At 32.1% G+C, this 16,750-nt stretch overlaps 1 protein-coding gene across 5 annotated transcripts in view; it reads right to left on the bottom strand.

Moving 5' to 3' along the window:
* Window positions 1-16,750, bottom strand: part of LOC106478284 (kelch-like protein 8) — a 70,517-nt gene that overhangs the window by 24,973 nt on the left and 28,794 nt on the right. For all 5 annotated transcript variants that reach the window (XM_022381865.1, XM_022381866.1, XM_013938814.2 and 2 more), the window contains 3 exons: window positions 13,082-13,225; window positions 8,828-8,939; window positions 2,248-2,416 (listed from right to left, as the gene is read on the bottom strand). In XM_022381865.1, coding sequence (XP_022237573.1) covers window positions 2,248-2,416; window positions 8,828-8,939; window positions 13,082-13,225 — 425 coding nt within the window. The remainder of the gene's footprint in view (window positions 1-2,247; window positions 2,417-8,827; window positions 8,940-13,081; window positions 13,226-16,750) is intronic.

Here is a 16,750-nt window from a genome sequence, read left to right as displayed (position 1 = left end):
GATTAGAAAATTGGCTATTTTTTTGGGTGAGGCAGATACAGAAACTCTTTTACAGAAAAAATATTTTATTTTTCTTTTTTTTTTTATGGAAATAGAATTTTTATTTCCCTCATGTTGCCATTCAGAGCAACTGTGGTTCAGAAAGTTTCTCAGATTTACTTGCAAATAAAAATCTACTTAGCCACAAATTTGGATATAAGGGTGCTGGGGTTTCAGTGATTTCAATTCTATTTTACATATTAAAATGTGAATTGGAGAGTAACACACAAATGATAAAGCGTGATGACCAATTTTCTGTGGTGAGAAGAACAGGCTTTTTTTTTAACAGATTACCTACTTTCCAATAGCCTCATAAGGAAGCATTATGCCTGGAATGATATTTGGTCTGGGTTGTTAGGTGCATATTTAGTGCTTGACTACGTTTTAGGATAGGGGTGGAGAGTACAGTTCACTCCCAATTATTTATGACTATGATTTAGTATAGCTATTTTTAAGGTGATCTGATTTGGTCAAAATATGGCATGTTTCTTGGTCATTTTCCACAATGCAATGATCCTAGTAATCATCAATTGAGATTATACAGCTTCATTTTTGAATGCTTAAATGAGTAGACTTTAGACTACTTTATGTGTGATTGAAAAGTCTACATGGAATGTGTATGTTCTGACTGCTATGACTGATCAGTCAGGCTCTTAACCCTCTCACCATGTTGTTAAGGTAAGTTACTCTCAACATTGTTCGTGACCACAAAGATATAATTCCTCATCAACACTATTCTGTGAGACCAATATTACAGGTCCACAATTTTTCTAACTTCAGAGGCATCAGGCTCCTTTCTCTGTTTCTTTTCACTATAGATTGTAATGTGGTGACTTTAGTTGCATGTTATGGTAGAGTTTAGGATATGTTTTTCAAATTAACATTTTAATAGTAAAAAATGTAGCTCAAATATGACTAGTATAACAATCTCGCCCACTTTCTAACTCTGATAAATTGCGAGTAAAATCTGATCATATAATGTAGTAGAAGTGACATGCAGATGTCAGGTTGATGTAATTTTACACAACTAGTGGCAACAGACCAGATTCTAGGAATAGAGGTCAAGATATATCACAACACATTTCTTAATTCTCAGAGTGTAAATAGAATTGATTTAATTAATTGATAAATCTTAAAGGATTTTAGATATATCTTCAATTATATATTAAATACATAAGCAAAACATTGACCTACAGTATGCAAATCAGCATACACATTTCATAATTCTCAGAATGAGATTTAAGAGATTGTAAAGTTGCAAAGATAGAAAACAGATTCAGGAGGGAGGGCAGAAAAAGAGAGGAGTAGAATGTCTAATTTTTCTCAGACAAAAGAAAGTAGCTAAGTGTTGTAGCAGAAGTATCTCCAATTAAATGTTGTTATTAAAAATATCAATTCTTATTTAGGTAAAATATTTAAATCAATTAACTCTAACAGATGATGAGTTGAGCAATTCTGAAAAGAAGTGACAAACTACTATATTTTTATAAACTGTGTGGAATAAATAAAATTTGAAGGTCATTAGTTTTGATTTTATCTTTTTGTATTAGTGTTTTGACTTTACTATAAAAAAAAAGAGAAATAATATTTTTAGTGCATATTTACACTGCAAAATGTAACAAACTATTCCTGCTCTCTCGGTACAGCATTTCTGTTGGAGCATAAATATCCTGGAATCTTAAATTAAATATATTATTTCCAATAGTTCTAAGCAAGGAAGGGTTGAAACATGAAAATAAGCACAGTAATATTTCAGTTTAAAACAGTGTTCGAATATATATCACTCTCATGGACAAGATGACACAACTATAGTTACAAGTGGTGCTGATATGTACTTCAGAAGTATACGTACTAATACATACATTTAGACTTCACTCTACTTAATTATCCAGTAAGTTGTTATTCAACTCAAGCTCAGTTATCTAAAATTATTTCTTAATTTCTTTATTATCCAGTGAATTTTTATCCAACTCAAGCTCAGTAACCTAAAACAACTTCTTAATATGTTATTGTTCAGTGAAATGCTATCCAATTCAAGCAAATTAATGATACTTCCAAATGATGCTCAGTAAACTAAAAAACTTTTTCTGTTTACTGTCTAGTGTATTGTTATCCAACTCAAGCACAGTAATCTAACATTACTTCTTAATCTGCTTACTGTCTCATGAATTATTATCCAACTTGAAAAAAAAAGTATTAAGTACTCACCTTAAGTGCAACAACAGCAACTCCTCCTCGTGGTGTGTTCATACTAGCTACAGTGCTCCAACTATCGGAGTTGATATCATATCTTTCTACTGTAGCAAAGAAACTGCTATCATTGAGCCCACCTACAGCATATATTGGTCCTTCTAAGCAGCACAGGCCCAGTCCTCTCCTACATACACACATGAATAATACATAATTTAAATAGTTTCTATTTAAAAGACGGGCTGAATTATAAAAATACATTTAAAACTAAATTTTGTTAACACATAGATTTTTTACTTTAAATCAAGCAATTTACAATACCAAGTTCAAATGATTAATAAAATGTCATTCTGCTAGAAAAAAAAAGCTTATGATGAATCTGATAAATATCAAATATTAATTTTTTTACATGTTAAATTCATGGAAATAGAATTGATTTATAAACTTTTAAAGGTTTAAGATGTACTTTCAATTACACATTAAATTCATAAGCCAAATACTGAAATACAGTGTACAAAAATTACACTGCTGTTAAGAGAAAGAACAGATGGTTAACAAAAAATAATACACCATAGTCGAGACATCTTAGTGTTGTTAAACAACCATCTCAAATTATTGAATATTATTTTTAATTTGTTATCAAAATAAGTTATCCATAGTTTTTTTTTTATATTACAAGTTAAGATGGTGAAACAAATAAGTAGAATTACTTAGAAAAAAAACCTAAAACATAAACAATATGCAGTATCATTTTAAAATTCAACAGACCAATAACATGAAATTAGAAAGTCATAACTATTAATAAATAATTACATATTTCATCTAAGACTTTATTAACATATAACAGCTGATTCCACTTATAACTCATGCAAATATAAGATCTCTATTCAGATATTTTTTTCTGAATTTTTTTTTGTCTTTGAAAAAGCAACAAAAAAAAACAAAGACATAAAATTGAAGTAGCATGGCTGTAATGAATAAAATGCACAACCAATAAACTTCTAACTTAATGCAGAGACTAAAAAATAAAAAAAGGCTTTCAAACAATAGGTCAGACATTTTGACTTTGTCTTATAGGACTTGAAAAACTGAGGAGCTTCTCAGTACAGTAAATGTTTCAAGCAAATGATAGAACAGTATATGATGTAGATGCATGTTTAAAAATGAAATTTAAGCCTACTTTTAATTCTACTTTCATCTTTCATGTACACTAGATTTATATCATCAATGGCCAACATTCTGGAGTCTCAATTATATCAATAAAAGGTTTGGCATATAGTAATATGAGAAGCAGTATCAATGTGAAAATGCGAGACATTAGTATATCATTATCTTCAATAGATTATAGTTTCCAAATGTAAATGTATAACTGCTAAAATGTAAAAAATTTATAAAACTGTCAGCATGTTAATTTCCGAGATCCCTTCATTTTTACCTAGTACTATGGCTGTATCAGAGGGTAACTTTTGACCTACAAAGGTTTAGAACAAATTATTGAATGAAGGTTTGAATCATCAATTGTACTAATTTGAATAATTAGTAATATATATATTACCAGTTTATATTTGGTTGAAAACCACTTTCTTTTACATCTAATCCACACAAACCAAATTAAACATTTGTGTGTTGTTTAAAAGTAAAATATATAGAACAATAATCACGTTTATTTTTTGAGACAAAAATAAAAAAATGCATGTTATTCATGTACACATATTTGATGCTATGTGAAATACTCATATAGCTACATACAGTAAGCTCCATTGCAAGAGCACCCTATTGCAGCTGATTTAAACAACACAAATCTTTATTTAACAGCCGCTGTTCCAAGCAGGTTAACAACTGCAGTTGTTTTAACATAAAACTGTTGATTAATCAAACATACCTATTAAACATAATAAAAAATATGCAGCAAAAGAGAAGAGAATGACACTAACAATTTGATTAGAAAATAAATACAGACCTTCAACTATGACAAAAAGTTACAAAAAAGTGTGTTATTGTAAGTCACTTTTTTTTTAACAACACTATCATTAGTTAAACATATGCTTTGATGAGGAGGAGGAAAGTGTAGTTACGCTGGTGCTTCTTTTCCAACATTAAAATATTAGTGTTAGCATATATTTTAATTTTCATACTTATTCAACCATAATACTTTCCTTATGTCTTGTACACTAAGCATTTAGTTTATTCAATGGTAGCAATGCAACCACTAAACATAACCATGCTTCAGTTTCATCATAATAGTCTGCTCCAATGCATGAAAGAAGTTATCTATAAAGTTTTGATGATACTATTTTTTAATACAACTACCTTTGTTTAAGTAATGGGCATTATATGAATAAAAAGATCAAAATTTCCAGGTAAATGACATTTAATTTGTTATTTGTTTGTTTTAGATCAAAGCCACATTGGGCTATCTGGTGTATCCACCACAGGGAATCAAACCCCAGATTTTAGAATTGTAAGTCTGTACACTTACCACTGTCCCACCAAGGGACTTTAATTTGTGATTTCTATTCAAGCATTTTCAAATGGCTTCTGATAACAAAAAAAATAAATAAATCCAACACTGCTTGAACGCCACCTGATGAACCTTTAATTGTTTAGAACTACCTTTGAATTTGTGGCTGGAGAATGAGCTTTTGAACACAAACCTAACTTATAATCCAGAAATATCCATTTTTTAAACAGTCATAAACTTCAATAGGACTGTGTAAAGTGTGTTTTGACGATAAGCACTACCTTAACTGTCTCCATACTCAGATCTGGGTTTCTCACCATGCACAGATAGAACTTTCAAGTGAATCTGGCAGCAGGAGAGTGCACGTTACAACCATGAGCTTGACCTAGGTCAGGTAGACCTATTACATTTGTGATTCAATGTGACTGAAAGTTTGATGTCTTTATCATAAAACTGGGACATTTTGTGCATCCCAAGAACTTTTCTTGGGACACTGACACAAACCACAAAAAATGGGACATATGGTCACCCTAGTTATGAAAAGATTGACCAAATAAAATTGATTAAATCCCTCATTTTGTTTGTAAAATACATAGGGGGAGATTCCAACAGTAACTAGTGGCATTACTGTGATATTGATGATATTTTTGTTTACATTTTTTGCAACATTTATGTTATTAGGGGCTCTTTCACCAATATTCATGGACTAATGAACAATTTAGTTTTGAAACGTATGCTTAAAAAGCTGATGGACCTATATAGATTCCAACAGTAATTATAAGATTAAAATAATAGGCACAGCTGAGGACAATATTGTTAATTTGAGCATTAAAGGAAACTTGTTCAGATGTTCCTTTTAAATTTTGTCCTTTTTTGGATCACTGACCCTTGTACAGGTAAGTATCAGGAGCTAGAGAACAATGGGCAGTACCAGGTTAAGTACTAGGCACTCTAGTCACAGTGCACCGACTTATGATATTTTCAATTAAACATTTGACCTATGCAGACATGCTTGTGCTATTTAGGTTTTTATTTACTTTTTAATTTATTTTTTCATATTTAACCTAATAAATTTCAAATTTTGACATTTTAGGTGCTTTTATTACAATACAGAAATAAAAAAATACACATAAAAAATGAATAAATGTAGTACTTACCAGTGAAGTCACGTTTTCAAGTTTTTTTGCACTCATGTTAATGTCTACCTCAAAAGCATCTCAGAGTTTGTTTTTTTAGTTCAAATATGTAACTTAGAATACAAAATAATAACACACATGAAGAAGACAGTGTCCTATAAAAGTTATAATTTATCTGACTTTCTAATTCAGCTATAACATACTTAAAGTAATACCTTTAGCTGGTTAATGGTTTCTCTCCAATAGTTAAAAATAAACTGGTGCAATAATAACTCATAAGCCATTGCAAGAACAATTTAGCATTATAATGAATTCAGAATATTAAAACACCTTTCTCTTGGTTATAAATAATCAAGAAGCAACTGATGGAGAAAATTATTGACATTTGGTGAAAAAGAGGTTGTCATAGGTGGGTGTGGAAAGTGGATTAGATTTTCTGGTTTATATCGTAGTATGAAAGTAAGATTGGATATTATAAAATTACACCATCTCAGACATCTATACTATAAACCTGTAGATTATGTTAAACTCAGAAGATCATTTATGGGGTGGAAGATAACTGAAAATGGACAGTTCAGAGTATGGAGAGTCATGTGATACACAAGAATGAATATTATGCAAATTTTCTAATATATCCTTTTAAGTTATGAAATTAAAACTTATATAATATTAAAATTCGAATTAAAAACAATTTTAATGGCAAATTTATTGTCATACATTGACAGTAAAGATGCTTAACTAAATTTTGAATTTGTTAAAGGTTGATTGGGCTTTGTCATCTGACCTTACAAACCATCTTATTCAAAATCTACCCAACCAAAATATTAACAAAAATCTAACCAATAGTGAGATACAACAAAAATGACTGAAAGAGATGCTATGTTAATTAAAGAAGTTTTTGTTGTTAAAGTTGCAAACGGAGAATGTGTTGAACAAAGGTACAGGCACAGTTTCTTATATCTCTTCCACCATTTGTGATGAATTCATACAACTCTTAGCTTTAAAAGTACATTTTACAATGATTGCAAAAATAAGAGCAGTTAAATACTCCTCTTTAGTATTGACTCCATGACTCACATAGGTCAAACTGATCAACTGACCACAATTATATGCTACTTAAGAAGTGGTGTAACTCTTGTTGAACTTTAGAGAAACATGATTCAAAATATATTTTCAGTACAGCCAGAGAATTTCTGGAGTCAAATGACATTAATATTATTGTCACGGTCAGTGTTATGACAATGCAAACAATGTGGCAGGAACATAATGTGGGGTTCAATCATGATTTTCAGAAGTCAATACTATGGTTAAGTGGATACCATGTGCAGCTTACAGTATGAATCTAGTCGGGACTGAAACAACTGAATGTTGTAATAAAGCAGTAAAGTATTCTGATATGCTGATTGTACAATTTTCTGTTACTTTCTCCTCATAAATAGTCAATATTGATGCATAACTTGCCCAAAAAGATTTATGCTGTGAAAAGCTTGTCCAAAATCCAGTGGTATGCTCAATGAAGTCACCAAAGTAATGACACTGAACTACACAGAAATCAATAAGGCCTTAACTGACATAGCAGAATAACACAGCTGCAGTTTATTAAGCCAAATCTTTAGTCAATAAGTTAATTAAACTGAACACTGCTCTTCTATTTGTTGTATGGAATGATATTTTACATAACACAAATAGTGTGAACAAAGTTTTCCAAGAACCAGGCATTGAAATATGCTCTATGGTACAAAGCTATGATGCATTGCATTTGTATTTATCTTCAATGTTAGAAGTAGACAAATTTGACTCATTTGAAAAAAAAAGCCAAGGCATTAGTATTGTCCACAGAATACTCAAATGAAACTAAACAAATCCCAAAGATAAAGCACTTATTTGATAAAGGCAATGGAGATGAGCCAATCAGAATTGGATTACAGAAGTTTCATACTGACACATATCCAATCATCATAGATGAAAATACATAAATGAAGAAAAGTCTACCCTCAAATCACCGAAAGATCTGATTTTCTAACTCAGTACAAGGAACTAAGTGAAGCTGTAAGTACTCGCAGATCAAAAGAATTTGTCACTTTTGATGCAAATGATCTTGAAGAAGATTTTGTTGATGAGTTTATAATGTTTTCCAAGTATTCAGATTTTGGAACAGCTCTAGATATGCTAAATTTCTGCTTAACCATAAACTGACTAATTTTTTTCCTAATGTCTATTTTTATATGTATTTGTCAATCTTTTGAACCAACTGTGAAGGAGAGAGGCCATTTTAAAATTTGAAATCAGTCAATAGCTGTCAATGATCGACTATGGGGCATATTTGACTATGATCTGCTTTCGTTTGAGTTAATATACAGAATTTCTTTTAATGATATCATATACAAGTTTGCACATCAAAAGTCACGAAAAGTCGATATTTAAATTTCATGTATTTTTCAGATGTTTTTGCAATAGTAATAAAAGATCTGTTTTTCACTTGAACTAACTTAGTAAGTAATAGAAATTTAGCTTTTGTTTTCCAATAACATGTATAGATGTACATAAATAATATTATAAAGGCAGCAAACTGACATAAGTAAAAGTACTAGAAGTAATAATTTATATACTTATGATGTGTCTTGACCGACTAAGACCATAATCCAGCCCTGGGTGTTCAAAATGTTCTTAAATTGCTTTATCACTTCAGTAGCTCATGTTTCTTAATATTTTTTTTTGGAAATAAAAAAGGGGGGAGAAGGAATTTCATTTTTTGAATCACTTATATATAATATCAAACAATACATTTTTAAATATTTATGAATAAATGTATATTATTTGAATTAATTTTTGTTGAAATACTTTTTTGTTATTTTTTGTGAAAATCCCATATTATATTCCTGCATACAGCCAAACGTACAAAAAACTAGACAATCTTACATGATCTCTAGATTTTTAAAAAACAAAAATGCTGATTGAAATAAGCAAGATTAATAACTAAGAAATGAATTTCAAACTTTACCTGGGAGTCAGCATTGGTGAGAGTAACGTCCACTTGTTTGTAACTGGATCAAAAACTTCTCCACTGGCTAGATGTTGTTTTTCATCACAACCTCCAACTGCATATATTTTTCCTGTTGTTACATGAAAAAACAGATTTTACATATTTATAGGAGATAAACATATATGTATTCATAGAAAAGCAAGATAAAAAATACATGAACATGTATTCTTGATTATGGTTTCCAACATTTTCAACATCATCACTGAGCCTATATTGTTTGTGTAAATGTCTCTTAATTATGTCTAATTAGGGCAAGAATTTCATTACCCACATGTACATACATTTTACTACTTTTTGGTGGTTAGTTGTTTTTTTGCAAATGTGTATAAAATGAATCTGAACTAAAACATTTTGAATATAAAAGTAGAATTTTCAATTTCTTAGAAATGCTAAGAAAATTTTCAACTGAATGTAACTCATAAAAAAAGTATTGCAAACTGCTTTAACAGTTTGAAACCACAAAACATACAAACCAAACTATGTGTACATTTCATATTAATCAAATTCACTTTCAAAATTTGAACACTTTTAAACAGAATATGTTTTATATGATCAAACTCCACAATATATTATCCTTTTTAAATACAAGTTTCTAGACAAATTCAATAATGATGCAAAATTAAGTTATGTAGCACTTATTTTATAGGCTTAAATGAGAATAAAAATGTTCTACATCAACACTGCTTCAAATAGTACAAACATCACAGCTTTTCAAGCCACTGCTTCTTTGAACACTAACTAATATCTGAAACCAAACATTTTTAATTAAAAAAGGAAATTAAGTATGATAATTAAAGATCAGTATATAAGAATTTAAAAATTCAAAATTATTGACAATTTGTTTCTATTGTCTAATCCCATAAATATAATCTCTTCCATAACTTGTTTGCTTCTATTTTTTTACAAGGCTAAAGTACATAACTGCTTGAAATTAAAACTACTAGCATTAAAATGAATTGAAAATTGAATAAACTAACTTTTCAAAGCTATACACTTGAAAATATATAATCATGTTGAAACTTCACTGAAAAGTGAATTAACATTTTTCTAATCTGAAAAATGTATTTCCAATAAATACTCACCTCTACATATTATTATTTCCCTTGTGTGTGTGTGTGTGCCTATGAGATTTGTATGCTACTAGGTTTGAGCTAACTCCCACCTAAATTCATGTGAACTGCACTAGTGCATGATGATGTCACCATTCAACAATAGCCCTTCATCAAGTATCTGACATGGAATGGATTGGATGAGAGAAATTATTCAGGGTAGAAGATAGATGGGAGAGTACGTATAAAGGAAAATATCCTTCTAAGTTAAATAATGTGGAACTGGAGCCAAAAGAGAGGATGTATGGCATTTAAATGAGTGGCAAATGCACCCAGTTGGAAAGAATCAGACCTGGGGTCAAGAGACTACTCGGTGGGTAGAATCCTGTTTGGATGGGACAAACAATCCACAACAAGATTGAGGGCACCCAGTATGTGACAAGCCAAGAAACAAATTTGATGGCTGTGAGCCCAGAAGAGGAGATCTAGAGTATGGTAACATAAAGATCGGGACAGAGTGCTCTCTTGACTGGTGACGTAAGAGACAACTGTTGAGAATCATAACTTTCATGCCTTGCAGAGCTGACAGAAAATGAACCATTGCCTGATGAACAGCAAGTAAAACCAAAAGGTTGATGTGAAGACCTAACTCCTCCTGAGACATCTGTGAAGACGTGGAGATCCGGATGGGGAGGAGGAAAAGGTACCTCCAATATCTCACTGTCATGCTGCCCCTGTCTAACCACCAGAGAAAGTCAGACTGAAGGGAGGTAGGAAGGGGTTTCTGTAAATCCAGAGGGTCCCTAATGAGGTGCCATTGATCTTGTAGTATCCACTGCAAGGAACACATGTGGGTATGGCCCAGAGGGATAAGAGCCTTCAGTCCTCAAAACAAACAGAACCTCTCCCACAACTAGAGAAGGTGCTGATAGTGCCCTCTGAATTGAAAAAACTCCATGGTTCACAGACGAAGAGAAGTCTGGGCTCAACTGAGATATGAGTTGAAAAAAAACACCCACAGATGAACAAGATGTTGAGTGGGGCGGACTTCTCCACCTTGATAAACCAACCAACTCAAGCAGCTTCTCTGATGAGAAGTTGGGTTTGTGAGGAAGACTCTGCAAAGGATGGAGCCAGAGAAACCAGTTGTCCATATAAAGATGGAAATTGAGCCCGTGAAAATGTAGGAATCGGACAAATGACCAGACCACTTGACAGAAATCAAAGGGTGCCGATGCTAGCCAGAAAGGAAGAGCTCGAAATTGATAAATGTGATCTTCATGGAAAAAACATAGAGAGTGACATAAAGCCCAAGCAATAGAGATGTGAAGATAAGCATTGGACACATTGATTTTTGTCATCCAAAGCCCTGGAAGAAATGCCCATCTCAAGAATAGGTAGGATTTGATTGTGAACTGAAGCACGTCAAGGAAGTGATCCAGATAGAAGAGATCAAAAACAGGATGACAATATCAGGTCTTCTTGGGGATGAAAAAGGCCAGGAATAGAATCCTGGAAGTATAGGAGAAATTATTTCAATGACACCCTTGATGAGAAGGTCTTGAACTGGTTCTGTGAGACACTGGTAGGAAACAGTATTTTGAGGGGGAGGGGGGAAGAAATGGGACAGAGGATAAGGCACGAGGTGTGAGGAAAACAATGGAGAGTCCTTTTGACAAAAACTCGACTGACCCAAGGGTTTGTTGAACGACGATATGCAAATGCACGAGTCTCTGCAGTATGTGGGAGGCAGAGCATAGTATCCCCTGCATGTAATTGATCTGCAAAACATTTCACTTGTACCCCAATATAAAGCAAAGGGGAAAAAAACAAAACTCAGAACTAGGTGCTGCAGTTAATAAAGAAGGGGAGGATCAAATGATATGAGTGACAAAGACAAAAAACAAAACATACCTGTGATATCAAGTCTAAAAATAGTGACTGAAGTCTAGGTGCTTCAATAGGCTGAAAATGTGTCTGCACAGCAACGCAAGAGGGGGGGGAGGAGGCTGTCCAAGTCTGCATCATCTTAATCTAAGACCTTAAGTAATAGCAAAATTGTTTATAGATAAGGAAATCCTTCAACTTGCATGAAAAAACCATCTCCCGACAAACTGCAGCTGACACTTTCTTCACCTGCAGCCACTGTCACAGGCTTTAGAATGCTGGTATCATCTGTAGTCATAATATTAAATTGTGAATTCATAAGAATTGACTGACTACTAGTAATGGAGTAAGAAATATAATTCACAATTAAATAAAGAAATCCAACTCGATAGTGGATTACAAACAATACTTTGAAATGTGAAAATTAGTAACTGAATATTTTCAAAATCCACTAAAGAAGCAAAAAAAAAGTTTGAAATTAAACACTAGGTCTTAAGCACTGTCATGCCATATCAAGAAGTGAAGCTTGAGTTCAACTGCACAGAGGGAGTCAGCTGTGATAGGAAGGTTTGTCGCACTCCTATCAATGGAGGACTGTCGCATGCTAATTCACATGCTTAAATGTAGCTGAACCATGTGGTATACACAAGGAATCAGATGGAAGTTTCAAGGCTAGTAGTGAGCAAAACTTTGTGCACTAGAGGGCAGTCAACTCGAGAATAGCTGTAACTGTAAGCAGAGGTAAGTAATCGTATCAGAAACTAAAGTTTTGTTAACCAATGCAAATCTCCTTAAACTGAGCCCAGACAAGAATTTTTGAGCACACTTGTTCAATGCAGTACCAAGGAAAAGAATGAAAGTGCATATGGGAAATTACTGTACATGGAGGTTGTGTTCCCCTCCTACTGGTGGAGAGCTATTGCCACATGTTGATATCATAATGCATCAGTGCAGTTCATGTTAAACACATGAATTTAGGTGGGAGTTAGCTCAAGGTTAGTGGCTTGCAAATCTCATAGGGAGACACACAAGGGAAGTAGCATTTTTGTGTGTGGAGGTGATTTATTTTTTTAGAATTCTTTTTTTTTTTTGAAACAAGAGCTTATACAAACATTATACCTATAAATATTAAGAAACCTACCACAACCTGATTAAAAGTTACAAGTTAATACTCCACATTTTTTTGAATGCTGGTAGGGTTCCTCATTTCTTTATTATTGATCTTCTTCTAAGGAGATAAACAAAAACATTGTAATTAAAAGTGAGATAAAAATACCTCCTGCTGAAGCACAACCTACATGGCGTCTTCTGGTAGTCATTTCTATAATTCTGAACCATTGGTTATGAAGCCAGCTATAACACTCAATAGTTGCAAATGGCTCTTCCGGTATTCCTCTACCACCCACACAAAATAATGCTCCTGAAATTTTAAAACAAAATAAGTTTATTACAGAAAAGAATATTATGCAATAAATATTATTGTTTTTAATTACTATTTTGACTTCCAGTATACATACGTAATTAATGCTCCATCAAATATATGCACTAGATATTTCAGTGACAGTCTTTACACCATTGTATTGCACTGTATAAAGCAAAGTTTCATTATTTTTTAATCAAAAAAGATACTGGTGGATAAGATTGCATTTACTAGACAAGTGTGCATGAAGGGAAGTGTCCAGAGATCTATTATATATACAGGGAACATGTGAGAGCTGTGGAATGATCCAGGGTCAGTCTTGTCAATCAAAACAAAGCCTTAGACACTAAATAACAAAAGTATGTCAGAGTTCAGTTATCACAAGACGTTGTAAGTGAAAGTAAAGAAAAATGTGATATGGCAGTCACACTATATCTGCTATATTCAGCAAAAACCTAGAAAAAACAGGATGTAAGGAAAAAAAAAGACACCCTGAAAATATGTAGAGTTTAAAATACTGATTCAGTCTGGTATAAAAAATCTGTAAATTCCTGGTTAACTATGGAAATCAGCCTGTAAAAACAAAAATCTCTAATTTTTCTGGTGTAAACTGTTAAAAACATTAAAAAGAAAGGTTCCCTTATATTTTTACAGAAAAGATAAAAAACACTTAAATTTTTAATTTTCTCATTTCTTACTTATTAACTGTAGTAACATGTTCTAAACTGTGTTAGTAAAAACTGAAGAAAAAGTAGAATTAATAACCCAGCCATGACATGATCATCAGTTTGAGTCTTCCTTATCATTCCTCAAAGGCTCCACTCTCATCTTAACATATTGCTTTCAATGTATTTAAAGAAATCATTACTATTAATTTTCACATTTTCAACTAATCTTTTTCATATACTTTTTAATTTCCTATTTAACAAACTCTCTTGATCTTCAATCTTCCAAGTCTCTCATTATTACAGTCAATTTGAAATACTTATATTTATAATGCTTTTCTTTAATTTTATCCTTTGTGAACCAACTTGATTTTTTACTTGCGACCATCCTTTTGTTTTCTATAAGGAACATAATCTATCTTGAATATTTAAGAATTTATTTTATAATATTTTTCCACATTTGACCAGCATCTTCAATTAATTCAGTTGCCTGATTCACAGCAAATAATTCTCGTCTCATACCTTCAAAACTATTTTTTGAAATTTCGAACCAAAATCTCATTATTCCTCATTTCCATATGCAGCAAAACATCAAATCTAATTGAGCAATGATCACTTGCACCTTGATGTTCCCCAGTCTCCACCCTATAAACCATTTCTGTATTAGAAGGTAACAATAAATCTAATATAGCACTGTTCCTGGTAGGTTCTCTGATCAGTTGGTGGAGAAAATAATCCAGAACAGTTGTAAAAACATGTCTCATGATTTGACACTTAACGTTTCCCAATCTATATGCTTGAAATTAAAATATCCCATAATTATAACCTCATTAATAGTTGAATTATTTATCTTGCTGTAGAGTTTCTCATTAATTTCATGAATTTTATTTGGTGGTCTGTAACAAATTCCAACTAAAAGGCACTCCCCTATAACTACTAACAGAAACCCAAATAGATTCAACCTCATTGCTATTAGCTTTAATATCCTCAACTTGAACTGGCTGTAACTCACATTTTACATATAAAGACACTATTGAGATATTTAACACCTATTTACAAGTAGCTTAATTTTAATGAATATTTTACATGTGAATAATTTTGCCTACAACATTTTGATCATCATTTTCTAAACAAAACTGAAGTTCTTAAAATTTTGCCTGTAATTTTCAGATTTGACAAGTAATTTCACAAATATTCTATGAAAATCCAAGATTCACATTACAGTGTTTCTAATAACACATAATGTACAATATATATTGGAGGTTTCACATTCTGGCAAGCCACAATAAACACACAGAAAAATAAAAGGAAAATATTTAAATGCAAAAAACTTACTGCTGGTAAATAGCATAAAAAGTTGAATAAACTGTGTGTAGGACTGCAAACATTGTCCTCTTTTATTTCTTCAATAAATTTGTCAGGATTAATGGGAGAGAGCTTTCACACTGGAGCAATAATGAAGTACAAAACAGTTGAAAACATGAAGAAAGAAGGCAGAAATAAAATTAAAGTCAAGCAAATAGCAAAGGAATAATCAAAAACTGCAAGTTCTTCAGAACGTGAGTTTGACAGAATCCTAATTTTTGTACTCAGTTGGAAGATGCATACATGGATATTCCTGTAGAGAAAGTTAGTTAAGCCTGATCCTTCAGATCCACAAGGTCCTTGCATGATAACACATGCAATAATGACTGAAATTTAGGTGACCTATTATGAGTGTTAACGTACAATAAAGAGATTAGTTGGATAAAAGAAAGCCTAAAGTAATTTACAAAAACAATCAGAGTGAGAGAGCAGAAATAGATTATATTCTACCATAACCTATGTTTGAAACAACTTCACTTAATGAACCTACATCCAAAGAAGCAAAAGCCAAAAACAGGATCAGTGAAGTAAATGACCTCACAGTTCTTGACTTGTATTTCCAATAAACAGCCTAGTTAATTACCTGAAAAGCACTGTTAGTAAAACACAGCAGAAATAGGGCTGTAACATGGATGAAAAAGAGCACGTGAGCAGAAGTTAACCAAAAGGCACCAAGTTTCTTTTAACTAAAAAGTGAGTTCAAGAATTTATAGTTGAAACAAACTGTGTGATAAAGCTAGAATAAGAAATACAAGGCATAAATATATCACAAAGCAAAGAACACTGAAGATTCACATAAGCTAAGTGTTAAGTAATCCAATTTTACAACATGCTTGATGAAGAATAACTGAACAAACACATGTCAAGTCATCAGATAACTTACTGTGTATATTAGTGAACACATCAGTTCATCAGATAAACTACTGTGTATGTTAGTGAACACATGTCAATTCATCAAATAACTTACTGTGTATGTCAGTGAACACATGTCAATTCATCAGATAACTTACTGTGTATATTAGTGAACACATCAGTTCATCAGATAAACTACTGTGTATGTTAGTGAACACATGTCAATTCATCAGATAATCTACCGTGTATGTTAGTGAACACATCAATTCATCAGATAACTTACTGTGTATGTTATTGAACACATCAGTTCATCAGATAACTTACTGTGTATGTTAGTGAACACATGTCAATTCATCAGATAATCTACTGTGTATGTTAGTGAACACATCAATTCATCAGATAACTTACTGTGCATATTAGTGAACACATCAGTTCATCAGATAAACTACTATGTATATTAGTGAACACATCAATTCATCAGATAACTTACTGTGTATATTAGTGAACACGTCAATTCATCAGATAAACTACTATGTATATTAGGTAAACACGTCAATTCAATCGAAGATAATCCTGCTGTACCCGTACATCCGCCTTGGCCGTAACAGACAGACTCAGTTGGAAGATGCATACATGGATATTC

The sequence above is a fragment of the Limulus polyphemus genome, unplaced genomic scaffold (assembly GCF_000517525.1).
Source record: "Limulus polyphemus unplaced genomic scaffold, Limulus_polyphemus-2.1.2 Scaffold196, whole genome shotgun sequence".
Lineage (NCBI taxonomy): Eukaryota > Metazoa > Arthropoda > Merostomata > Xiphosura > Limulidae > Limulus > Limulus polyphemus.
This window is presented reverse-complemented; position numbering and strand designations above follow the sequence as displayed.